Source organism: Pristis pectinata, chromosome 24, assembly GCF_009764475.1.
Source record: "Pristis pectinata isolate sPriPec2 chromosome 24, sPriPec2.1.pri, whole genome shotgun sequence".
Taxonomy (NCBI): domain Eukaryota; kingdom Metazoa; phylum Chordata; class Chondrichthyes; order Rhinopristiformes; family Pristidae; genus Pristis; species Pristis pectinata.
In genome coordinates, this window is record NC_067428.1 from 2882817 (window position 1) to 2908059 (window position 25243).

Genomic DNA, 25243 nt, shown 5'->3' on the forward strand with positions numbered 1-25243 from the left:
GACTTGTTGGGCCAGAAGGGCCTGTTACCACGCTATAAATAAAATTTTAAAAAATTTTTTAAAATTTCCAGTAGCTGCATTTTCTTTTTGATTGTCAGAATTCCAAAAAAAAAGGAATTTCTTCTCACCTCAGTCCAAAGTAGCTGGTCTGAAGACAATGGCCCCTACCCTGGACCCTCCTGTTACAGGACACAGCCTCTCCACATCTATGAATATAAACCAAAATGGATGCTGGAAACACTCAGTAGGTCAGTCACCCTCCACAGATACAGAAGCAGAGTTAATGCTTCAGACCAAAGACCCTTTGTCAGAACTGGGAAACAGAGAAAACACTTTGGTTTTAAGTTGTAGAGAGGGTGGTGGAAGCAATCGGACAAAGGGAATATCTTTGATAAGGTGAGTGCGGAGTGACTGTGGGCATAAGCTACTGATGAAGGAACTTGATCGATGGATTCATGATGCAAGTTCATTAAGAAAAAAAACTGTGAGATGAGGGCAGTTAGAGAGAAATTTTTGAGGAGGTAAAATTGATGAAGGCAGAGTGGTAGACATGGTTTACATGGCTTTTGACAAGGTCCTGCATGGTAGGCTGGTCTAGAAAGTCAAGACACAAAGCATCTGGGGCGTATTGGCAAACTGGATCCAAAATTGGCTTGGGGTAGTGGTGGATGGGTGCTTTCCTGACTGCAAGTCTGTAACAAGTTGTGTACCGCAGGGACCTTTGTTGTTTGTAATGTATGGAAATGACTTGGATGACAATGTAGGTGGTCTGGGTAGTATGTTTGTAGACAACATGAAACTTGGTGGCAATGCGGAAGGTGAAGAAGTTTGTATAAGGAAACAATGGGACATCGATCAGCTGGAAAGTTGGGCAGAGTGACGGTACATGGAACTTAATCCAGACAAGTGTGAGCTAATACATTTTGGATTCTCTCAGGACATGCTGAGTAAATGGCAGGGACCTGAAGAGCAATGATGTACAGAGGAACCTTGGGGTGCAAGTCCATAGATTGCTGAAAGTGGTGACACTGGTAGATAAAGAGGGCATTTGGTACGCTTGCCTTGACGGCCGAAGCATTGAGTATAAAAGTCGGGGTGCCATGTGACATCTGTACAAAACATTGGCTAGGCTGCACTGGGAGCACTGTGTACAGTTCTGGTCGCCACACTACAGGAAGGATGTGGTCACAGTAGAGAGAGTGCAGAAACGATTCACTAGGATGTTGCCTGGAACAGAGGGCTGCAGTTAGGAGAGATTGGACAGGCTGGGTTTGTTCTCGCTGGAATGTAGGAGGCTGAGAGGTGAACTTATAGAAATTTATAAGGGGCAAATACAGGATAGATAGATAAAGTCTTTTTCCCAGGGGACACAGGTCTAGAACTAGAGGGCACAGGTTTATGGTGAGAGGGAGAAATTTAAAGTAGGTCTGAGGGGTAAGGTTTTCCACACAGAGGGCAAAGTTTGTCTGGAACAAGCTGCCAGAGGAGGTTGTAAAGGCAAATATAATTATAATGTTTAAAAGGCATTTGGACAGGTAATTAGATATTAAAGGTGTAGAGGGATACAGGCCTAATGCAGGCAAATGGGATTAGTGTAGATGGGGGTCACGGTTGGCATAGACAAGGTGGACCAAGAGGGCCTGTTTCTGTGCTGTATGATTCTATGTAAACACAAAGCAAATGAATGTAAAGTGCAGGGCTGAAGGGAATGCTAACCAGATCAGAAATTTCTGCCTCAGTAAGATCACCTTCTAAGGACTGTATACTGTACTTGAAAATTTAACAGACTATTGCACCTTCCAGGTCAGTGACTCTAACATCTTGCACAGAATTACCTGGAGAAGAATAATGCATTGGTTTATCTTGTCAACATTCACAGATCTCGCATCACCATAACAGAATGCTATCAAAAGGTATATTAAAAGAATGATGGTAAATAAGCAATGGCTAACATCTAAATTAATGTATTAATCTACAATAAAAATATATCCCTTTATGGCACTCAACAGAAAAAAAAAGTCCAGCAATGGCTAACAAAAACAGTAAGCCTGAGAACTGGGACTAAAAAAAAATCAGAATTAAGCAAGAACAAGAAAATAATGTAAAGTAGAATAAGAGAATAATCCAGTGAGAAATACAAAAACAGCCAGTGAAAAGGAACACATTAGCAAAAGTTAATGTGAATCCCTTATAGAGGTAAAAATTTTGTGGGGAATTATGAAATGGCAGAGAAATTAAACAAATACTTTGGGTCTGCCTTCATGGAAGAGAAAATGAAAAGAGACACATTCTTGAAATGCAGCTCTACAATGAATAACTGAAAGAAAGTAGCATTAGTTTAAAAAAAATTGCCAGAAAAATTAATAGGATTGAAAGCAGATTAATCCCTGGGACCTGCATCCTGAGGTTATGAAAGAGGTGGCTGTGGAGACAATGCTCTGGTCATCTTTTAAAACTCTTGATTCTTGAACACTTGGTCTTCTGCACCATGAGCACACATGCATGCATACATACATGAACTTGTGGGCTCAAGCACAGGAGCCCTTGCCCACTCTCCTTCCTCCTCACGCTGCTCCCCTACACAACAGCTCATGCCATGCTGCAGGCTCCAGCTCCCCAGCCCAGTCAGATGCCTAGGCTGTTCCCAGTCCCTTTGCTCTAGCAGTAAACCTACCCACATTCCCAATTCCCATCTATTTGGTTTCTCCATCATTGAGGGGACCAAACTGTGAGCACCAAATGCAATACACTAGGCTGAAGGAAACGCAAATGAATCACTCCTTCACCTGAAAGAACTGTTTGAGTCCCTGGATGATGGGAAGGGCAAGATAAATGAGAAGGTATTGCATCTCCTGTGGGAATGGTTGGTAGAGATAGCAGAGCAACCAGGGAGCCACAAAGGGAACAATCCCTTCAGAACGCTGAAAACGGAGGGGACATGAAGACGTGTCTCATTAAAAATGGAAGAAATTGCAAAGGATGTGGCGTCTAGTGGAGTAGAAGGTGAGGACTAAAGGAACTCTGTTCTTGTCTGAGAGAGGGGTGTGAGAGCAGAGGTGCTAGTGAGAGCCCTATCAACAATGGTAAAAGAAGCCACAGTTAAGGAAAAAGAAAGACATTTCAGAGGTACCTGTGCAGGAAGTGCTGTCACCAGAGTAGATATGATGGAGATGAGAGAACGGAATGGAGTCCTTACAAGAGGCAGGGTGGGAGGAAGTGTAGCTGTGGGAGTCTATGGCTTGTAATGGATGCTGGTTACTAATCTCGCCACTGAGACAAACAGGAAGATGCAGAAAGGAAAATGGACCATGTGAAAGTGAGTGCAGGGTGGAAACTGGTGCCAAAGTAATAAAATTTTCTAGTTCTGTATCAATGCAGGAAGCAGCATCAATACAATTGTCAATATACTGGAAAAAGTGTTAAGGGACAGTGCCTGAGCAGGACTTAAACAAGGATGAGTTAATAATTAATTTGCTGAGTGCAGGATTGCATTCACAGCAAGGTTTTAAAAGTCATTAATTGGCTGTAAGGTACTTAGAGGCATGTATAAATTCTTCTCACACACAAACCTCATGACTTGGACTGTGATAAAATAAAAACATCCCACAAAGTGTCTGGTGTAGTTTGGACCCATGGAAGTACCCAGAGCTGTAGCTTTGATCCAGACAGTGAATGAAGTTGAAGGAGTTGTTCAATGTGATAAAACAGCATTGCCTGCAACATTGTCATCTGTGATCTCAGAGTTTAACGGGGTAAATTGTATATAGCAGGAAACTTTAGGAGAGGCATTAACTTCGTGTTGGGATATTCTCAGAGACCCAGTGATATCTCACTGAAAACATTCATTTTGTTTTGAAATGTCATTGAAGAGGGACTTACTTTAAGTGCTAACTTTCAGTCAGCATCTAAAGCAGAGTACAGGGAGAGACTGGGCCTGGACAAGAATTTCTAACGATCAAATTTCACTGAGAAACACTGACACTATAGTTCTCCAGTGATGCTGCTACATATGCATGATCCGGCTAGTTTTATTAATGAGCACACACCACCATTTGAACTGGATCTCCTTCCTGATATTCTTTCAACCAACTCCCTGAAACAAATTAATGAGTTAATAATTAATTTGCTGAGTGTAGGATTGCATTCACAACAAGGTTTTAAAAGTCATTAATTGGCTGTAAGGTACTTAGAGGCATGTATAAATTCTTCTCACACACAAACCTCATGGGGACTTGGACTGTGATAAAATAAAAACATTTAATGAGTGAACATTGTTCAGCTTATTGACAATTATTTGTACAAAAACACTGAAAATTTAGCAGCCTCTGCAGGGATAACCAGTCTGCTTGCACAAAGTGTGCGAGTTATTCTGTACATTTTTTCAGCTATATTTGCTTGTAATTTGTGCAAAGATTTGAAATATGTTTACTGCAGGATTTAAATACCTGGATTTACACAGAGAGTTTGAAAACCTGCATTAACAGGTCAGCAGGATCGCACTGATTGCTTTACTGGGCAACATTGATATGAGTACCAAGCTTGGCAGCAGTTGCTCTTCTCTCCGTCATTAGCAGTTCAGTATTTGCTTCCAGATCAGGCAATCACGTGTTGTGATATTGTTCCATTTCATCTTGCACCTCCTTCAGCGCTTGTTCCAAGGTGAGCGGTGGTGATCTATGATTTCTGACAAACTAGGCAAGGGTTGGGTACAACAGGTTAAGATGGCATAGGTTTAACAACTGGCAACACAACAAATTAGAGTAAATAAAGAAGAATATTGCTTCTGCCTCTCCCACCGTCTTCAAATTGGTTATTCTTTAATGAAAGTATCTGAACATGTTCTTGTAATCAAGTTGGCAGTTGTATTTTCTGCATTATAACAGTGGATACATAAGTATCTCATTATTTTCAAGTACTGAAGTCATATAAAAGATGCTATATAAATGCTAGTCTATTTTCAGTCTACTGGTCAACCTTTAGATCCCAATCAGTGGTGCCTTGCAGGCCAGCCTCATCAGCTGCCTGGATACCATATTTTGGAATTTGTTCCCCACACTGCTTCCCTCTTTAACTTTCTCCTTTATATCCTGCTCTGTGAATCCCCTTCCTAATATTTTCTTTTGATTTTCTGTCTACTTTTGACTATGGCTGAAATATTTCTAACATTGAAAGTGCTGAACAAATGCAGACAGAATTATCGAACTTGAAATGAGTCTGCATTGCATTACCCAATCCCCTCAAATTAGGCAGAATCGAGCAGCACTGACTGAAAGTAGTAGATGTGGTCTGCTTGCTTACCTCTTTAGTTTCTTCCAAAGTTGTGTAATAATACTTATCCTGTTCTAGTGAGGCCACAATGGACAAGTACAGATGTCGATTGACTTGCATAAATTGGCGAGTCAGAGCGAGCTGTTGTTTCAGCATGTCATTCAGAGCTAAGCTGGCAGGGCTGTATGCAGTCAGTGCTGTGGATTTGACAAGCAAAGGCAGGAATAAGCAGCACACTTCACCGCAGTACAATGATCCATAATCATGCAGTCATCTCGGACAGGCAGGTTTCATTTATAGCACAATTAATTTTATTAAATTTAAAATTTTATTGCACAACTTTTTTTAAATTTCATATATATATATATATTGTGTCTACTTTTGATACAAATTGACAGGACTTATGCTTGCGTTGTTTTGTTTTCTAATACCACAACCACGTGAGGTCAGAGGTGTCCTGGATATAAATAATGGAACATTAATCCACATTGTATGCCCAGCAATCATCCAACCACCATCCCCATCACCATTATCACCAGAGTATAGATTGGAGGATCCGGTGCCCAGAATGTAGTACATTTGATTATCAAGTCACTGATTAAAATCAGAGTACTAGTGATCGGCCACATTGGCCGACACACCTGATTCACTAAATGGTACAGACGTTGAACTGAGAAAAACATTGCTGAATTTCAGATTCCCATATCAACTTTAGCCTCCTCACCCTCCTTGTTTATTTATCCTGCTACTTAGGCCACTGGCTTGCTGGATTTGTGATTGTGCTCCCTGTAGCATTTTAAGCTATCTTTTTACTGAACTGCCTTTTAAACTATGAACTATTCAAACAATCATAATCAAAGCTTCAAATATTAGATTTCCACATGCTGCACAATATAATGCTGCAATTCAAATACAATCTCTGCTGTGTCTTCATGGAGACTGTTTTTGAAGATCAAAGCAGTCTTTGCGGTGTCATCTAATATCACATATCAAATAGTCTTTTATCCATTTCTTTTGGGGTTAGTGGAATTGTGATTGAAATCACCTCAAACAGTATGTGAAGCACTTTTGAGATACCCAGTCACTGATAAGGTGCTATATAACTGCAATTATTTCTTTGACTACATTAGTTTGCATGCATCTGCGTTGCTGGAAAGTGTAAGCAGTTTGCTCAAGGTGAGAATACTGTCCCGCATTTCAGATTTCTAACGAAATCTTCAACCCAGCTTCCACATTTTTGTTACATCATCCTGTTCAGAAAAGTACAGATTTGAACAGCATCAACTGTTTTGATCTCATTAATTCTACTATTCTACGTTCAGCTTCCTGTTCCTTTGTTCTTTATGAAACTTTATGGTGATTAAACTACTGGCTCAAACTCTGTTTTAAGTACACAATATACACCATCCAATCAGCTTCTGATGCAAAGGCTATTTTTCCTTACTTTCAGATCACTGTCCTTTAGAATAACTGAATATCCCTAAGCCACTTTACTTATCATAGATTACTAAACATCATTTTCCATTCCAGATTTGCGAGGTGCTACACACTTCTGTTCAATATTCTCAAAAGATTTCATGCAAAATGTTTACCTTCCATTGCCTCAGGACTGATAACGTGACTGGCAATAGGAGTAGGGTCCACATATGCAGCCCCAAGAGATGCTCCAAGTACTGCCACACCTTCATCTGTGAAAAGAGTGATGAATGCTTATTTACATGATACACTTGACAACCAAACCAACAGCTGCACTCAACACTAGATGCTGTTAAGTTGTTCTAAGGGTGCAATTATTTGCAAACAAGCTATTTAAGTGCCGTGGAAGGGTGAATTAAGCATAATCAATTCCTAACTTACAAATACAACACAAGAACTAAAAAGTCCTGTATTTATAAAGGATCTCTCACATCCCTTTCAGAATGTCCAAAAAGGGATTTACAATAAATGTCATTTTTAAAGAATTAGTAAAACAATAAACACAGAAGCAAAGATACAAATAGCAAATTCACACAAAATGGCAACGTGATGGTGATTGGATAAATTTAGAAATATCAAGAAATATTGTACAAGACACAAGAGACAACATCTTTGAATTTTATAAGTAGCATCAGAAGTAGGCTGTTTGGCCCCTCAGGGCTGCTCTACTACTCAGTAAGATCATTGCTGATCTTTTACCTTAGTTCCACTTTCCCAAGCTAAACCCTTGATTCCCTTACTATCCAAAATTCTCTCAGTGTCTGTACTGAATATACTCAATGTCTGAGCCCTCACAGGCCTCTGGGGCAGAGAATTCCAACAAATCATTAACATCTTGGTGAAAAATATAATCTCAGACCTGAATGACTGACTCCTCTGACTCCTGGTGATCTCAAGAAAATGACAATGGTGGCAACCTATAAGATGGGAGACAAATCTGACTTTGGGAACCACAGAGGGATTTGCCTCCTTTCTATTCCAAGCAAGATCCTGGTCTGCATCTTTCTGAACACCCTTCACACCATCACTGAGAAGATCCTCCTTGAAAGTTGGTGTGATTGACAAACCCCCCCCCCCCCCCTTCACTATCTGACTGTCATCATCTACCTTGTCCAAAATGGTATACCCCCTGGTATCAGCATTGATTGGACAAGAAACTCAAACTTTTGTTGCGTCTGGGATAAACTTAAACTCATGACCACGGATATCCATGACCTCAGTTTGGCTCAGTCTACACAGTAAATCCCTTCCATGTTTCTTATAAAAGACTTGTCCTTGAACATAAGCAAGACAAAGGTCTCCCGATAACCTCCTCCAGGCCAGATGAATATCTCTTGTGTCATCCAAATAGACGGCTGGATCTGGAATATGTGGAACACTTTCTGTATCTCAGCAGTCACCTCTCTCAACAGTCTGTCAACAATGAAGGAATCTGGTATTGGGTCAATTGCCTCTAGTACTGCTTTCAAAGCTGCAAAGACATGTCTTCAAAAACATGCACCTTTGGAAGTCAATGAAGGTCCTGGTTTATAAGGCTTTAATGCTGACTGACCATGTTAACTAGGTTTGATTATAGTCAGCTTTCCTAAATGATTAGCTATTTTCTCTTTGATTATTGAACCTAGCATTTTGCCAGCTAGATGTTAAACCAACTAGCCCATAGTTTCTTGCTTTTTTTCTTCTTCCCTTTTTGAAAAAGGGAGTCACATTGGCTGTTCTTGAATTTTCTGGCGCCCTCCTGGAATTTAGAGAGTTTTGAAAGATTTCAACCAATGGGTCTGCTATCTCTGCTGCCACCTTTTTTAAAACCCTTGAGTGCAGGCCATTGGGTCCTGGTGATTTATCCATCTTTAGCCTTGTGAGTTTATCCCTTGTGATTGGGATTTTTTTTTTTACAAGTTCCTCCCTATTATTTGAAATGAGTCCATCTGTTAATTGGGGATATTTATTAGTGCCCTCCATGGTGAAGACTGATGCAAAGAATTGATTTAACATATCTGCCATTTCTTTGTTTCCTGTTATTAATTCACCAGCCTTGTTCACTGAAGGTCCCACACCTATGCTAGTTCCCTTCTTCCTATTTGTAGTTTCATACAAACTTTTACTATTTATTTTGATATTAAGCAAAAATTTACTCTCAAACTCAATTTTCTCCCACTTTGAGCTTTCACTGTTGGACCCTAAAACTTCCCAATCCTCTGCCTTTCCACCAGCTATTGTTGCTTTGTATGTCCTACTTTTCAATTTAACATTATCCTCGACCTCCTTAGTAGACCACAGATGGTGCCTGTATCTCATGGAATCCCTCTTTCTAATTGGGTTAAATTCCTTGTGAGCATTACTGACCTGCTGTTTGCATACCTGCCACTGTTCATCGACTGACCTGTCTCTTAGCTTATTTTCCCAGTTCACCTTAGACAACTCCACCTTAATATCATTAAAAATTGCCCTCATTTATGTTGAAGTCAGTGGTTTTGGTTCCGTGGTGTTCACCCTTAAACTGCACCTGGAATTCTATAATATTATGATCTTTACCTCATCGGGGAGCCGAGGTAATGTGGGGAAGGAGGAGGAAAGAGGGCAATAAATCTGCAAATAAAAATGAAAATATTCATAGATTAACCTCTGTGCCAGGTGTAATGAAAACCAGATGGCTGTGTCTGTATTGCTGTATCTTTTACAGTTACTTTGTATAGTTCGGACTTTTGCACTTTTCTCTCTGAACAGGAGGATTCTGTGCAGGTGGCCAACTTGGACTGGTCTGCAGTTGGGGATGAGGATGTTGAATAGAAAGTGTTATCAGAATAATCAGTCCTTGATTCCTCTTCAGACGACTGCTCAAAATGTGATTGATCCTGGTCCATTTTTGCTGAGGATACTTCACAGTTAGAAGTTTCAAAGTCTTCTGAGTATTTGGAACACAGAGTGCTCTGATCATGCTCTTCTAATTGCTCAGGCACCTTCCCTGGAGACTTTCTTTCCTTCCTTGACACATTAGAATCTCCGTTTAAACATTCAGAGATTTCACTTCCAGTTGCATCAAATTCTGTCCAGATATCATTTTCCAAGTTATTTGCATCTTCCTCTCTTGAAAGTTTAGTGGGTTGGGGACAGGGACTGACAAGCTCTTTTGTCATATTCAGCCTTGAGTTGTGAAAGGCCGACTGTGTTCTTTGATCACCCAAGTGCTGACTCTCTTCATTCTTTAAAAGAAACACATCAACAAACTGAGTCTTTATAAAACATTGCATGACATTAACGCACAAATAAGTAATTAGATATATAAACATACCACCCTACTACCCTGGGCCCAACACATTGATGCAATCATGCCAGCGGCTCTACTTTGTTAGGAGCTTGAGGAGATTTGGTATATCACCAAAGACTCTTACAAATTTCTATGGATGTACAGTGGAGAGCATTCTGACTGGTTGCATCACAGCCTGGTATTAAGGCTACAATGCGCAGGATCATAAGAGGCTGCAGAGGGTTGTAGACTCAGCCAGCTCTATCATGGGCACAACCCTCCCCGCCATCGAGGGCATCTTCAAGAGGCAGTGCCTCAAAGAGGTGGCATCCATCACTAAGGACCCCCACCACCCGGGACATGCCCTCTTCTCGTTAACTACCATCCAAGAGGAAGTACAGGAGCCTGAAGACCTACACTCAACAATTCAGGAACAGCTTCTTCCCCTCCACCACCATATTTCTAAACGGTCCACAAACACTACTTTGTTATTCCTTTTTTTTGCACTATTTATTGTGTAATTTATAGTAATTTTATGTCTTTGCACTGTACTGCTGCCGCAAAACAACAAATTTGACATCATAAGACAGTGAAAATAAATCTGGTTCTGACTAGTTCCTCGAACATTACTAGTGACTACTATATCTCGTTGATAGTTTGGTGCTAAGTGCACTGACAAGTATTGAATTAGGTCATTTAGACTCAGGAAGTTCTTGAATGAGATCAGTAATTTGTCTTGTCAGCTGATCAAAAGAACAATTGGCCTCAGTGCCCTTGGAAGGAAAAAAGTTAAAAATCTGCCAGTCCCCACTCCTGATTTAAATGACAAGAATTAGTCAATAATGGTACAAAATAAATAGAGAATCCATTGATAGCCCTGTCAGCCAATGAATTGGTGATGGGAGAGGCAAAAGATCCACAGCAAACAAAGTCATTTTACTCACTCAATTTTCTTTATGCTTTCTCTGTCTTATCAAAACTGGCCTTTCCATCTGTGATAGTGGCTCAGTTTTCTCTCTCCATTTGCACTACCTGTCTTGCTGGCATGTCCTACAACTTTTACATTCTTTTGTTTGTGCCCTCTCTCTCAAATTGCCTATATTTCATAGCTTTAATGTTCCTACGTTTAGGTTCTCTCTCTAACTGCCCCCATTAAAACATCAACCAGATTTGCAACTTATCCCCTTGGCAATCCTGGCCTCATTTCAGTTATTCTCTTTATCCTGTCCATTCCTCCCACTTTCTCTGCAACTTAAAAACAACTTGCTTTCTCTCTTTCCCATTTCTGACCAAGGGTCTTTGACCCGAAAAGTGAACTAGGTTTTTCTTTCTACCAATGCTCCTGACCTGCTGAGTGTTTCCAGCATTTTCTGTCTACACTCAGAAGATAAAAGTTGCAGCAAATACATAAATAAAAGAAAAGTTGCAGGAAATTGCAGCAAATCCTCAGAAAATGCAGTGAATACATGTTAGTTACACCTGAATTATGTGCATAAACTGAACCTTTAGTCACTTACAACCGTGTAGTCACCAAGTGTGATTGACTGCAGAATTACTCAATCACCTCTACTCTGTCTGGTTGTAAGATTATCACTATCTGCAACCAAGAAAAAAGCAGTCCATGTAATATTGTGCAAAACTCTTAAATAACTAAAAACATGAAGCCAAATTCAAGTAGTTTTGAATTGCCAAATTGAAGCCAAATTGCAGCTGTTTCTCTCCATTCAAGTGAATTGGGTTGCAGGTCCTGTGCCAAGTCTAAACTGGGGCAGGGTTTGGTGGTCAGATTTCAGAAGGTTGTGCTCTGCCACTAGACTTCCTGGAGCGGTCCAACATTGAGGTGCAGCCTTGAACTTGCCATTTTCCAGCTCAAACCAGAATATCCAGCCATTCACTACCTTTGATTTCTCAGTAACTTTCAGCCAGCTTACTGCTGTATCCTTCTATGACTGTCAGTGCACTGCATGTTAGCTAAATGTATTGTCTGTTTAACTTTTCTGAGCAGATCAGGAAAGATCCAATCAGACTAGAAGGAATCCTGAGTGCTGACTCAGTTGCTGCTACTGGGATAAGTTTCATTGTGACGTTTAAGTGAGATCTTAAAATATATTTGGTTGGTAGAGTGAAGCTAAGAAATTGCAAGTTATTGCAAAAAATTTTAAATCTTATAGCTGTTTTTAGAGGTCAGCGTTGAAGTGGATTTGACACAACATAACAGAATAGTTAAACTGAAAAAAGGAGTTACCTTCAAAGTTGGTGATTTTTTTATACTTTTTTGTTCTGTAGCTGGAACCAGATCCTCCAGAGTCAAGATATTTAGTCTGAATTCTGAAAAAGACAAGGAATATATATGTTGGAAAGTAGTACTGGATAAATAAATTGTGCAATGTGGTATTAAATAGCAGAAACAGGAGTTTCCAGGTTAATCACTGATGGTGCTAGGGCAATCAAACCCAGCCAGGAAAGATCTTTATTTTTTCATTATGACACAGAAGGAAGCCACTAGACTCACTAGATTCAGTCTGGCTCCCAGCAGAACAGTTCCATCACTTTCTTTCCACCTCTTATTTCCCTGTAGCTCCACAACATAGTTCCTATTATATGTCCGTCAAATCTCTTTGGTTCTTTTGCCACTTACCTACATTAAGGGGTAAGTTACAGTAATTAACCAATCAACATGACCTTGGAATGAAAACAAAGCAGCTGGCAAAAACTCACACTGACATGTGGCAAAGATGCAAACTCCACACACACCACATACAAGGTCAGGCTCAAACCCACGACCCTGGGAGTTGCAAAGCAGCAGCACTAACTGCTATGCCACTGTGGCCCCTTGGCATGGTTCTCTGGGAACGACCAGAGTTTTGGTTTACACCAGATCAGATTGCCACTTTTGTGTGGTATCCAGTGACTCCTCCTGGAGAGTGCATGTGTGTATATGTCAGAGGTGACCAGGGTTAGATTCATCTGTGCTGATCTCTGAAAGTCAAGCAATATTCTAGTAAAGGGAAAGTTAGGTCTCAAGAGAGTATATTTATGTTATTTTATATCAGGAAAAAAAGCAGCTTACAAATTAGTTTGACTTTTTTTCTTTAAAATATTTTATCCAGAGAACTGATACCCACATGCCCCATGGTGACTCCATAGATAAGTGATGGGGATCAGGATTTTAAAAGGGGGATGCAAAAGGGGAGCGGGAGTCGCACTGCTGATTAGGGAGAGCATCACAGCAGCATGTAGACAGCATATCCTGAAGGGATCATCCAACGAGGCCATATGGATAGAACTTAGAAATAAGAGAGAGGCGATAAGTTTCTCTGGAGTTATATTTTTGGACTCCCAATAGTCAGTGGGAATCAGAGGAACAGCAAGTTGCAGAAAAGCATAAAAGAATAGGGTTAAAGTAGTGGGGGATTTTAACTTTCCCAATATTGACTGGGATTCCCTTAGTGCAAGGGGCTTAGATGTAATGGAATTTGTTAAATCCGTCCACAATAGTTTTCTGAGACAATATGTAGAGAGTCCTACCGGAGAAGAGGTTGTACTCGAAATGAAACTGGGCAGGTGGTGGAAGTGTTGGATGTGGAACAATGACCACAATTCTGTAAGTTTGAAGATAGTTATGGAAAGGGATAAAGCTGGTCTTCAAGTTGGGGGAAGGCTGATTTCGATAGCGCAACCGAGGATCTGGTGAAAGCAGATTGGGAGCAGATGCTTGTGGGTAAGGCAACATCTGAAAAGTGGGAGTCTTTTCAAAGAAAGTTAGCAGGAGTTCAGGCACAGCATGATACAGTAAGGGTGAAAGGAAAAGATGACAAGATTAGGGAACCTGGATGACAAAAGGTTGTTGAAGGTTTGATCAGGAAAAAAAGAGGAAGCATGTGGTAGGTATAGCCAACTACAATCAAGAGGTTCCCTTGAGGATGCAGAGAGAAGCTAACAAGGAAATTTGGAGGGCAAAAAATGAGGTCATGAAATATCCTCAGCAAATAAGATTAATGAGAATCCTAAGTCATTCTATAAATATATTAGGAGCAAGAGGGTAGCTAGGGAAAGGTCCTAAATGAATGCGTCTTGTTTGCATTCATCAAGGAGAAGGACATGGAGGACAGTTCAGGGAAGGATAAGTTGATTGTCTCATGCATGTAGGTAATTAAGAAGGTAAAAGTGTGAGATGTCTTGGAACTGATATGGATGGATAAATCCCCAGGGATGGATGAGATCGAACCCAGAATGCTATGGAGATTGCTGGAGACCTGGAGATTTTTGCATCTTTGTTAGCCACAGGTGAGGTACCAGAAGACTGGAGGATAGCAAATGTTGTTCCCTTATTTAAAAAGGGCAGCAGGGATATGCTAGGAAACTACAGGCTGATGAGCCTTATGTCAGTCATAGGGAAATTAGAGAAAATCTTAAGGGAGAGGATTTATGTACATCCCAGCAAATGCGAGGTGATGCATTTTGGGAAGTCAATGAGGGTTAGGACATATACAATAAATAATAGGTCACTAAGGTAAAAACAAAATGCTGCAGGAACTCAGCAGGTCAGGCCGCATGTGTGGGAAGAGAAACAGAGCTAACATTTCAGATCAAAGCCCCTTCATCAGAACTGGGAAGGAGACAAAACAAGATTGTTAAGCTGCAGGGAGGGTGGGGAAGCAGGGATATCTCTGATAGGGTAAAACTGGGGTGACCATGGGGATGAGCTGTAAACAAGGTTATTTGGTCAGTGAGTAAATGAGAGCAGTTAGAGAGTGTGAATATAGATAAAAGAATGTAAAATGCAGAGCATGAAGATATGCCCAGCAGGTTAGGCTGGGCACGTTTCCACCCCAGAAGAAATAAAACGAAAAAAAAAGGTGAAAAATGAACCAACAAGCTGAGCCAAAATCCAAGTTGGGCGATTGAAACAGACAGAGAAATCAAATTACCTAAAGATGTATTAAGTCCGGAAGGCTGCAACTTGCCAGACGAAAGATGAGGTGTTGTGCCTCACACTTGCATTGGACCCCATTGTAATAGTGCAGGAGGCCATAGGCCGATAAATCAGAGTGGGAGAGGGAGGTAGAATTAAAGAGGCAGACAATCCTGGTGCTCTGTAAAGTGGTCACCCAATCTGCATTTGTTTTCTCCAATGTCAAGGAGAAGACACTGTGAACACCAAACGCGGTACACTAGATTGGAAGTAGTGCAAGTGAATCGCTGCTTAACTTAAAAAACTGTTTGGATCCCTGAATAGTAGGAGGGGAAGAAGTGAAAGGACAAGTGTTGCATCACCTGCGATTGCAAGGGAAAGTGCCGTGAGAAGGGGGAAATGGAAGGGTGTACAAGGAAGTTGTGAAAAGAACAGTTCTTGTGAAATGCCGAAAGGGAAGGAGAAGGGAAGATGGGTGTGATGGTGGAACGTCTTCGCAGGTGGCAGAAATTGCGGAGAATGACCTATTGAATGTGGAATCTGGTGCCGTGTAAGGTGAGGACCAGGAGGACTCTGTCCTTGCCCTGGACTCTATCCTTGTTCTGTGCAGGAGGAGAGGAAGTGAGAGCAGAGGGGCAGGAAATGGATGAGATGTGGTTGAGGGCTTTGTTAACCATAGTAAAAGGGAAGCTGTGGTTCAGGAAGAAAGAAGACATTTCAGAGGCACCTGTATGGAAAGTCTCATCATTGGAGCAAGTATGATGAAGACGGAGGAACTATGAATATAGAGCTTACAGGAGGCAGGGTAGGACAAAGAGTAGCTGAGATAGCTGTGGAAGTCAGTAGGCTTGTAGTGGATGTTAGTAGCTAGCCTGACTCCTCCCTACCTTTTCTGAGAGACCTTGTGAAGGTGAGGGCAGGGTAGAAATTGGTAAAAGCAAAGGCAATGAAATTGTCGAGTTCTGCATGAGTGCAGGAGAGAGTCCAATGCAGTCATCGATGTACCAGAAAAACAGCTGAGGGAATGGGCTTGGGTAGGACTGAAATAAAGACTGTTCTACATATCCCACAAAAAGACGAGCACAAGTTTGGGCCACGTGAGTGCCCATAGCTTCACCTTTGATCTGGTGAAAGTGAGTGGAGTTAATGGATAAGTTGTTCGACGTGAGAACAAGTTCAGCCAGACAAATAAGTGTGATGGTGGAGGGGAACTGGTTGGATCTATGCTCCAGGAAGAAATAGAGGACACTCACACTATTCCTGATGTGGGATGGAGGTGTAAGGGGATTGTATTTTCATGGTAAAGATGAGCCTGTTGGGACCAGGGAATGGGAAACGGTCAAAGGCCTGGCTGAACAGGTGACCTGATACAGTAGGACTCTAGGAAACTAATTTACCAGCTTGGGATGAGTTCAAGAAACAATTAGATATTTCAGGAAAGAGTGAATGGATGAATATGGTGAGAAATCAATTTCCAGCTGAGATCATTTTTAAGAAAGGGGGTATATTTATTGTACCAAATGACCCTTTCCTATTGCTACAATTTTCAATGCAACTGTACTATTGTTACATGATATGGATAGAAACAGATAGAAAGTGAGGATCAGCATAACAAAAGAATGAATAGCAGACTCCTTGAAAAGATGTCCAATTTTATGTTTTTGACCAATTCAAACCAGATTGCAAATAGGTACTCACCATCAGAGGTTTCATCGTCAAGGCTTCCGACATCCTCAGCAACAGAAGGTTCAGTAAAGAGCTCATCCAGGGATTTAATCTCACTTCGTTCAGTTGAGGAAGTTGGGATACGTTTTACAAATTTCATTCTTGGAGACAGACTCAGTTGAGGGGAGCCCACACTGGGTGGAGAAGGCATTCTTAGATGGCTCCTTGGATAGTTTCTCAAGACAGACTACAAGCAAAATGAAGCAGGAGTCAAAAGGACAGTATGACTAAATATTTATACATTTGTAACCAATAAGATGATAAACTTTTCAATTTGTTTATTATTTAAGGGCTTTTACCTAGACCAAGGATTGTGGAGAATTGGAAAAATCTCAGTGGTTGAAAACCTTGTCCTGCAATGATTCCCATACTTTAGTTTCCCAGGGTTCCTTGATGCCGCACTCAGTAAAATACTGGTATGAAGCAGTCACTCCCACCTTGCCTCAGGAAATCACAAGATCACAAGATAAGGGAGCAGAAGCAGGCCATTCGGCCCATCGAGTCTGCTCCAAGGAAAAGGGAAAAAGAAATGGGGTGGGAAAAAAAGAGAGAAAAAAAAACTATTCTAATCCCATTTGCCAGCCTTATCCCCATATCCCTTGATACCCTGACTATTTAGATATCTGTCTATCTCCTCCTTGAATACCCCCACTGATCTGGCCTCCACTGCTGTGCGTGGCAAGGAGTTCCACAATTTCACCACCCTCTGGGTAAAGAAACTTCTCCTCATCTCTGTCTTGAAACTGTACCCTCTAATTCTAAGATTGTGCCCTCTGGTCCTGGACACGCCCACCAAGGGAAACAGCCTAGCCACATCTACTCTATCCTTACCTGTCAACATTTTAAATGTCACTACGAGGTCCCCTCTCATCCTTCTGTACTCCAGCGAGTACAGTCCAAGAGCCGACAAACGCTCATCATACTTAAGCCCTTTCATTCCTGGAATCATTCTCGTAAATCTCCTCTGAACCCTCTCCAACGTCAGCACATCCTTCCTAAGATGCGGGGCCCAAAACTGCGCACAGTATTCCAAATGAGGCCTCACTAGCGCCCCGTAGAGCCTCATCAACACTTCCTTACTTTTATACACTATACCTCTCGAGATGAATGCCAACATAGCATTCGCTTTCTTAACCACCGATCCAACCTGGTGGTTAACTTTTAAGGTATCTTGTATGAGTACCCCCAAGTCCCTTTGTACTACCGCACTATCAATCTTCTCTCCTTCTAGATAATAATCTACCCGCTTATTTCTACTTCCAAAGTGTACAACTGCACATTTCTCAACATTGAATCTCATCTGCCATTTCCTTGCCCATTCTCCTAAACTGTCTAGGTCCCTCTGCATTCTTTCTATTTCCTCTATGCTCTCTACTCCTCCACTTATCTTGGTGTCATCCGCAAACTTAGCCACACAACCATTTATTCCATCATCCAAATCATTGATGTACAAGGTAAAAAGGAGAGGCCCCAACACCGACCCCTGCGGCACACCACTAGTAACCGGTAACCAACCAGAACGAGATCCTTTTATTTCCACCCTTTGCTTCCTGCCAACCAGCCAATTCTCCACCCATTTTGCTACCCTGCCCATAATTCCATGACCTCTCATCTTATTAATCAGTCTCTTGTGAGGCACCTTATCGAAGGCCTTTTGAAAGTCTAAATACACAACGTCTACCGCCTCTCCCTTATCCACCCTACCTGTGATTTCTTCAAAAAACTCCAATAGGTTGGTCAGACAGGACCTCCCCTTCACAAAACCATGTTGACTAGGTCCTATCTTGCCTTGCGCCTCTAGGTATTCGGTAACCTCCTCCTTGAGGATAGACTCCAATAATTTTCCCACCACTGACGTCAGACTAATAGGTCTGTAATTGCCTTTGTGCTGCCTCCCACCTTTCTGATACAACGGAACTACATTCGCTACCCTCCAGTCCTCCGGAACCATGCCAGAATCTATCGATTCCTGAAAAATAATCGCCAATGCCTCCGCTATCTCCACAGCCACCTCCTTCAGAACCCGGGGATGCACCTCATCCGGTCCGGGAGACTTATCAGCCTTAAGCCCCTTTAGTTTTCCAAGCACCTTCTCCCTATTAATCTCAATTGAACTCAGCTCCAATTCGTGAGACTCCTGACTAACGGGCACATTGCTTATGTCCTCCACGGTGAAGACCGATGCAAAATATTCATTCAATTCCCTTGCCATCTCACTATCATCCATTATAATACCTCCTGCACCGTTATCAATTGGTCCTATGTCAACCCGTGTCTCTCTTTTATTCCTTATGTATTTAAAAAAACTCTTAGAATCCTTCCGAATGTTGTCCGCCAGCTTCCTTTCGTAACTCATCTTTGCTTTCCTAATGACCTTCTTAGTTTCTCTCTGCAGATTTTTAAAATCGTTCCAATCTTCTGTTTTCCCACTAATTTTTGCTACTTTGTACGCCGCCCCTTTTGCTTTTATTTTATCCTTCACCTCCCTCGTTATCCACATCTGTGCCTTTTTTCCATTCAAAACCTTCTTTTTTCTTGGAATATATCTGTCCTGCATTGTCCTTATTTCCTGTAGAAATTTCTTCCATTTTTCCTCTGCCGTCCCTCCAGCTAACTTACTCCTCCAATCAATTTGGGCCAACTCATCTCTCATATCTTTGTAATTTCCCTTATTCCACTGAAATATCGATACACCAGTTATCAGCTTCTCCTTCTCAAACTTGAAACTAAACTCAATCATATTGTGATCACTTGTTCCCAGTGGTTCCTTTACCTTTAGTTCCCTAATCACCTTGGGTTCACTACACAGCACCCAATCCAAAACAGCCGATCCCCTGGTGGGCTCCTCAATAAGTTGCTCCAGAAAAACATCCCTTAGACATTCCACAAACTCACTCTCCTGAGTACTACCGCCTTGCTGCATTTCCCAGTCCACCTTCATGTTAAAATCCCCCATAATTATCTTCACATTGTCACTCTGACACGCTTTTTCTATCTCAATCTGCAACTTATGGTCCACTTCCTGACTGCTGTTCGGGGGCCTATATATGACTGCTATTATTGTTCTTTTACCCTTGCTATTTCTCAGCTCCACCCATAAGGATTCCACCTCCTCTGACCCAATGTCCTTCCTTTCTATTGATTTTATATCGCTACTAACCATCATGGCCACACCTCCCCCTCTGCCTACCCTCCTATCCTTCCTATATACTGTATACCCCTTGACATTCAGTTCCCAATCACATCCATCATGAAGCCACGACTCAGTGATTGCAACGATGTCATATTTATTAACCTGTAGTTGTGCCACTAGGTCATCTACTTTATTCCTGATGCTACGTGCATTTAAATATAGTATGTTTAGACTGGTATCTGCTATTGATTTTATTGTACTTCTATTGATCAGCAGATTATCCTGACTTTCTACCTGTCCATCCTTCTTACTATCTTCGCTACCTACTATCTTAGACATGTTCGTGTAGACCTCATCCCCTATCCTAACATTCGGTATCCGAACATCCTCATCCCCGATCCTAACATTCTGTATCCTAACATCCTGATTTGTTGTACTTCTACTATTCAGTAAATTATCCTGACTTATCACCTGCCTGTCATTCTTGCCATCCTCAATGGATTCGTTTCTATACACTTTCTCCCTCACCTTAGCATCTTGTAACCTAGCATCCTGGTTACCATCCCCCTGCCAGATCAGTTTAAACCCTCCCCTACAACTAAATTAAACATTCCCGCCAGGATATTGGACCCTTTGGAGTTTAGATGCAACCCATCCTTAGCAAATAGGTCTTGCCTCCCCCAAAAAAGGTCCCAGGTATCCAAGAATCTGAAGCCCTGCCCCTTGCACCAGTCACTCAGCCACGCATTTAACTGCCAGAGCTTTCTATTCTTCCTGTCATTGATACGCGACACGGGTAGTAGTCCTGAGATTACTACCCTTGAGGTCCTACTTTTCAACCTTCTCCCTAATGCCTTGTATTCCTCCTTCAGGACCTCTTCTCTTTTCCTACCTACATCATTGGTACCTACATGTACCAAGATTTCTGGCTGCTCACCCTCCCCCCTCAGAATATTCTCGACACGGTCTGTGATATCCCGTACCCTGGCACCAGGGAGGCAACACACCATCCGAGACTCATTATCGCTATCGCAGAATCTCCTATCCGTACCCCTTACTATCGAATCCCCAATAACCACTGCATGTCTCTTCCTCTGCTGGACCACAGTATCAGACACGGTGCCAAGGTCCTGGCTGCTGAGGTCTTCCTCTATGAAGTCATCCTCTCCAACCGAATCTAAAATGAGATATCGGTTTTTGAGGGGGACTGCCACTGAGGTGCTGTCTACATAATCTTTATAACTCCTGTCTATCTCCTGCTCGCTCTCCCTAACCAACCGAAGGTCATCCAGCTGCTGCTCCAGACTCTCAATCCGTTCCTTGAGGAGCCGCATCTCGGTGCACTTTGCGCAGATGTAGTTATCAGGTAGTCTGGTCGTCTCCCAGGGGCCCCACATCTGACACTCCAAACACAACACTAATCCCAAAATCAGCTCTTTTGTTCATGCTTTAAGGCTCTAACTAAATCTGGAGCTGAGTGGTCCTGGTAAAATCAAAACTGAGCTCTTGGTGAGCAGCTTATTGGTGAGTAAGTATTGTTTGATAGAACTATCGATCACACTTTCCAGTACATTGCTGCTGCATTCATACAGATGTAGGGAATGATAACCAGCTGGATTGGATCTGTCCTGTACTTTGCAGATAGGACCTTTCTGGGCAATTTTACATATTACTGTGTAGATGCCAGTGTTGAAACAGCTTGGAATAGAGGCATGGCTGCTACAGTTTTTAGCACCACAGCCAGAATGTTGTTTGGCCCCATAGCTTTTGCTATATCCAGTGCACTCAGCCATTTCATGATATCATTTAGCATGAATTGAATTGACTGAAGCCTGACTTCTTTATAGTGGGGACTTTTGGAGGAATTATTTAATGTGGTATTGAAAGAAGCTGGTTACAAAATTTAGAAATGTAATACAAGGAAATGAAGCACCATGTACAGGACATTAGCTGGTTGATGGAAAGCAAAAGAAGAGTAAATGGATGTTGTTCAGAATGGCAAAGGTGTTTTATTCCTTCTTTGCATGTTGATGTTGGTGGCCAGATCAGCATTAATTGTCCATCTCTAACAAGGAACAAAACGGCAGTTTCAGAGAGGATTTATGAATCATCACTTATAGGTCAGATGGCAAATTTCCTTCCCTGAAGAAATTAAAATAATCTCACAGCTTTTTATCTTAAAATGACAATCTGATAGCTTCATGGTCACTATTACCGATGGTCACTTCTCATTCCAAATTTGAAGTTGGGGATCTTCGAGGCAAAGGCAAGACACTGATTCTTGGTACAGACCTGGCGAGTCAGGAATATTGAGCACAATACACAATTACGCAAAAGTGTTTCGCAACCAATGAGAAGGTGTATGAAGGGTGTCAAAGAGAGAGAAAGTGGAATGGGCAAAAAGTGGCGGGTTAATTTGATATAGTTAAGTGTGAAGCAATACATTCAGGGAGGGAGAATGTGAAATGAGAAATTCATTTTCATTAATTTCAAATGAGAAGTGAATGAATGATTGAAATTCATCCAGAGTCCTGTTAAACACACAACGTAGGAGCTGCGCTCTGTATTCTATTAACCAACATTCAGTTCTCTTGTCTTCAACAGAATTGAATTTCTGAAGAACAGTATGATCTACAGCCATTACTATGGTACAGGATTAGTGCAAGTGACTGAGAACCAACTACTAACCCTTTGTGTATACAATCAATAGAAGAATTCTGAAGAGGTATAGATGAACATTGAGATCCAAGAGTTCAAAAAAAATGTTAAGATGTATATGCAGGTGTACAAGGCTGTTTAAAAAAAAAGTGAATAGCGTTGTGGGTTTCATACATAGGGGCACAGACGACATGCGTAAAAAGAAACAGGCTTTTATACAAAATTAATTCTATTGTAATTTAGAGGCACCAAACTATAATAAGGACTTTAAAGTCATAGAAAGAGTACAATATAATATAATCAGGATAATGTCAGCAATAGGAAACAAGGTACAAGAAGATTATTTCTACTGTGCTCCATGTCGTGTGAAAATATAAAATCTAAAAATATGTTAATCACAACCATTTTCCTTTGTGCAAGGTAATGACTAATCATTGGAGTGTTTTCTCCTTAATACCCATTGATTAGTTTTACCCGGCTCCTTAATAGGCACATGAATGTGCAGAGAATGGAGATATGGACTTGTGCAGGCAGAAGGGACTAGTTTAGTTAGGTGTTTAATTACTACTTTAATTAGTTCGGCACATCACTGTGGGCTGAAGGGCCTGTTCCTGTGCTGTTCTGTTCTATGTTCCATGTTCATGCCACACTTAGTCAGATGCAGCTTTGATCTTATTTCACCTTTGAAATTTAATTCTTTTCAAACACATTTTATCTTCTAACAGCACTTGCCAGAAGTGGCTTCAAGGTTTAGCATTAGAGAAGCAACTGCTTTAGGACTGCCAAATCCAACCAGCTGACTGGTCTGTACAATATGATTGCACAAAAGCTCTTCCACTTTACATTCTTCAATCACCTTCTGAACTCATTTGTAAGACCTAAAATCCTCCACTACTACATCAGACTGCGGGAGTCTGGAATTCTGCAAAATACACATCATTAAGGAACCTGTGGAGTGTCTACAAGAGTATAATGTCACTGACATTTGAACCAGTGTTGAGGAAGCCAGAGGCTCACTTCCTCCAGGGTATTCCCATATATGCCCCAAACTCTGACACCCAAGGGCTCCATCATACCCTCAACTTCCAAAAGTACCAAATATGTACCACAGGGTAACCATTCACTCACCACCAACTCCTACCCCACCCCCTTCAATTTTCCTGTATGACTAGTGCTTCTGATAAGGATCAGACCTTGGTAAATTCATGAGTAACATTGACTTAAAAATGTATGTTCATAATCTGCAGTATCTGAATTTTTATACTTTATTTCAATTTTGTTGAGTTGTAAAATTATTCTGTAGTAACTGCTCTTCAAATTGCTTTTGGACAACCTTCTATTTTCCACCCTCCATTAACTTCAGCTCATTTAAAATGCTGCTGGTTGTATCCTACTTTGCGCTGTGCAACATTACCTTTGTGCTTACTACACTAGAATGACATTTAGTTGATCAGTGCATCGGGTTGACTAATGCATCTGTTCTAAAATTCTCATCACTGAATTCAAATACTGCCATGCCCTCACCTCTTCATACCTCTGCAACCTCTTTCAACCCCAAGATTCTCTGAAAATCAGTGCTTCTCCATTTCTTATCTCCTGTGCATCTCCCACATCCTTTGCACCACCACTGGTGGCTTTGCTTTTACTTATCTAGCTCAACCCTAGAATTCCCACCCAAACTTCTCCACTCTTAGAACCCTGCTTAAGTTTTACATCTTTAAGCAAGCTTATGATCACATTCCTAATATTCTCTTATGCGGTTTGGTTTCACACTTTGTCTGATAAAGCTCTTGTGATAGGTTTTGGAAATGCTTACCTGCATTAAAAATAAGATGCAAATGTATGTTGGCAGTGAAATAATATTAGGTGTATACACTACCTGTTTGTGCAATTTGGAACCATGTGGTGGCGTCCTTTGTGATCTTTTAATAAGTTCACTTTCATCAGAGAGTTCAAGGGAGCCTCCCAACATCTTTTTCATTTCTTCTTCATCGCTATCAATTGTAGCCACTCTGACTGGAGTACTAAGATGTGCTTGATGCTGGTCTTTTTTTGAAGATCCCACCTCTTTATTCTGAATTTCAGCATTACACTCCTGTTTTGCTGCAGTATTTACCGTTCTCTTCAAAAACCTGCTCCCGTTTCCACTTAGCTCAGTACTTGACTTGGGGGAAAGTTGTTCATCATCAGACACCGGCAAATTTTCATCAGAATTGATCCGATGTTTATTCAGTTTTCGGTTCATAATTTTGTTTTCTATTTGTGCCAGTCTGGCCAGCACAGCATTGGAAGATCCGACCCTTGCTGGTGCAGCATTAAGGCTTCTTGTGTCTGCTTCATCAGCCTTCAATGCATAACTGCTCACTTTCAGACTCTTTGCTACTGCCAATTTGTCTGCCTTCTTCAAGAACCGATTAGAAGTCAATGGCTGCTCACTGATGCCTTCTGCTGGCTTTGTAGTGGCTGCAGGTTTTGCATATTGTTTTCTTTTCCATTTCCTTTCCATGGTGTCCTCTATGGAAAGATCACTCAGGTCACTGATTTCATTGTTGAAAGGGCTGACCATCAGGGCACTGTTTTTCTTACAGACAGTCATATAGTCCTGTAAATACAATAGTAGCAGATTAGAATATAGTTGCTGTTGTCACTTCAAAGAGAAAGCATATAGATTCAAGTAGGTCCAGTGGCTGAACCTATCACAATGGTTAACACCTTCAATTTTCAATCTTAGTTGTGGGCGTGCTATGTTGGCGCCGGAAGCGTGGCAACACTTGCAGGTGCCCACAGAACACTCTACGCAAAAGATGCATTTCACTGTGTG

The 25243-nt window shown here is 41.4% G+C and overlaps 1 protein-coding gene across 2 annotated transcripts in view; it reads right to left on the reverse strand.

Moving 5' to 3' along the window:
* Positions 1 to 2594: 2594 nt before the first annotated feature.
* Positions 2595 to 25243, reverse strand: part of c24h19orf44 (chromosome 24 C19orf44 homolog) — a 29771-nt gene continuing 7122 nt past the window's right edge. For both annotated transcript variants that reach the window (XM_052037582.1, XM_052037583.1), the window contains 7 exons: positions 24302 to 25024; positions 16605 to 16818; positions 12237 to 12319; positions 9368 to 9947; positions 6861 to 6956; positions 5299 to 5465; positions 2595 to 4691 (listed from right to left, as the gene is read on the reverse strand). In XM_052037582.1, the coding sequence (XP_051893542.1) occupies positions 4602 to 4691; positions 5299 to 5465; positions 6861 to 6956; positions 9368 to 9947; positions 12237 to 12319; positions 16605 to 16818; positions 24302 to 25024 (1953 nt within the window). In that variant the 3' untranslated portion in view covers positions 2595 to 4601. The remainder of the gene's footprint in view (positions 4692 to 5298; positions 5466 to 6860; positions 6957 to 9367; positions 9948 to 12236; positions 12320 to 16604; positions 16819 to 24301; positions 25025 to 25243) is intronic.